At 38.9% G+C, this 1,703-nt stretch overlaps 1 protein-coding gene across 1 annotated transcript; it reads right to left on the bottom strand.

Moving 5' to 3' along the window:
- Positions 1–268: 268 nt before the first annotated feature.
- LOC122070253 lies at positions 269–1,318 on the bottom strand. Its single transcript, XM_042634378.1, has one exon. It carries the CDS (start codon positions 1,316–1,318, stop codon positions 269–271), a length of 1,050 nt encoding a protein of 349 aa, XP_042490312.1.
- Positions 1,319–1,703: the final 385 nt, after the last annotated feature.

Below are 1,703 nucleotides of genomic sequence, written 5' to 3' on the forward strand. Positions count from 1 at the left end.
CGTGAACCTTGGTGTCAAGAATGAGGTAGCAAATCTTGTAACTTCAGACCTCACCAGATCTATCCCATTTGTTTTTTTCCTCAAAGCATCAACAAGTTTGTAATGTCTGTAGATAAAATTTGTCATTGTTTTTGTTTTCTCTATTGTTGTTTTATAAGCTTTCAACTTACCAATACCCTCTAACATGAGGTCCAAACAATGAGCTACACAAGGAGTCCAATAAAGCTTATTCCGTTTTTGCATCAACATTCTGCCAGCTACAACATAATTAGCTGCATTGTCTGTTACTCTTGTACCACATTATCCTCCCTAATTCTTCAATTTTGCTATCAAGCAACTGAAATAACATGTCTGCATATTGAGAATCACTAGATACATCTACAGAGCCCATAAAATAAGTCCCCAATGGACAATTAACGAGGAAATTAATCAAGTGTCTTCCTCTCTTGTCAGTCCACCCATTAGACATGAGAGTGCACCTGTACCTTTTCCAGTAATCTTTATATTTCTTCTTGAAGCATTCAATCTTAGCTTTTTCATCCTGTAGCAAGGGCACTCTCAACTCATGATAAGAAAGGGGTTTATATCCTGACCCAAATTGCGCAATGGCTTCAACCATCTCCTCAAAGCTCCTTAACTTGATTGTATTGAATGGGATGCCAGCTTCATAAAACCTGTTTGCAACATATGCATTAGTTTTCTTTCTATCTGCATTTGATCTTAAGCTGCTCTGTATTGTCTGGGTAGAACCTTTAGACCTCCTCTCACCAACTATTTCTTCAGGAGTCCGTCGAAGATAAGAATCTGTTGGACCCTTTACTGCCGTTGGTGTAATAACATTAGCTTTATTCCTTTTGGAAGCTGTCCCAGAGCTTGGCACAAGGTTCATTCTTGAGGAGTCTATAGTTGAGGGCCTTGGTGCACCAGATTGCAACTCGCCTCCACTTTCTATCTCTACAGGAAAATCCTCTCCCTGTTGATGATCAACAGAATAATCCTCATCAAAGACATCTGGCTTCCTCTTCTGATTTCGTATTATAGCCTCATGCATCTCTCTAGCGATTGCTGCAGTTGTTTTTGGGCACTTTGATAGATCTCCATACCCACCAATTAAATGTTGCTTAAGCCTTTTGATTCCTTCTTTGGCATCTTTTCCACAAAGTGTACATCGCACTAATTTCTTATCTTTAAGATATGACCAATATCCATACTTCCACTCGAGGTCTTTTGATTTGGCCTTCCTATTTGGATCTTTGCTTGGATCACATGTTGATGCTCCAGTGCTAGCAGTAGGCCCGCCACTACCACTAGTAGCCATATCTATTTGAATAAACTACACAAACATAAGGATCAACAATAAGAGAAACTAAGTAACAAAAAATAAAAGATAAAAAGAGAAGAAGCATTGCACTAATGCACAACAGTAGTAATGCACAACAGTAGTAAAAGAAATTCATAAGAGAAGAAGCATTGCACTGCCACTAATGCACTCTACAATCTAAAAAATAATAAGAACTAATGCACTATACAGTCTACCTACCGCAGCAGGGAGAAAATAGCACTAGCAGGAGAAGAAGTAGAGAAGTGCAATCAATTAATCATGCAATCATAATACAGTCTATGTCTACCTACAACAGCAGGGGGGAAAAAAAAAGCACTAGCAGCAGTGCTGCCAGTATAGGACAAGAAGCAGAGAAGAAGAA

The sequence above is a fragment of the Macadamia integrifolia genome, unplaced genomic scaffold (genome assembly GCF_013358625.1).
Source record: "Macadamia integrifolia cultivar HAES 741 unplaced genomic scaffold, SCU_Mint_v3 scaffold865, whole genome shotgun sequence".
Lineage (NCBI taxonomy): Eukaryota > Viridiplantae > Streptophyta > Magnoliopsida > Proteales > Proteaceae > Macadamia > Macadamia integrifolia.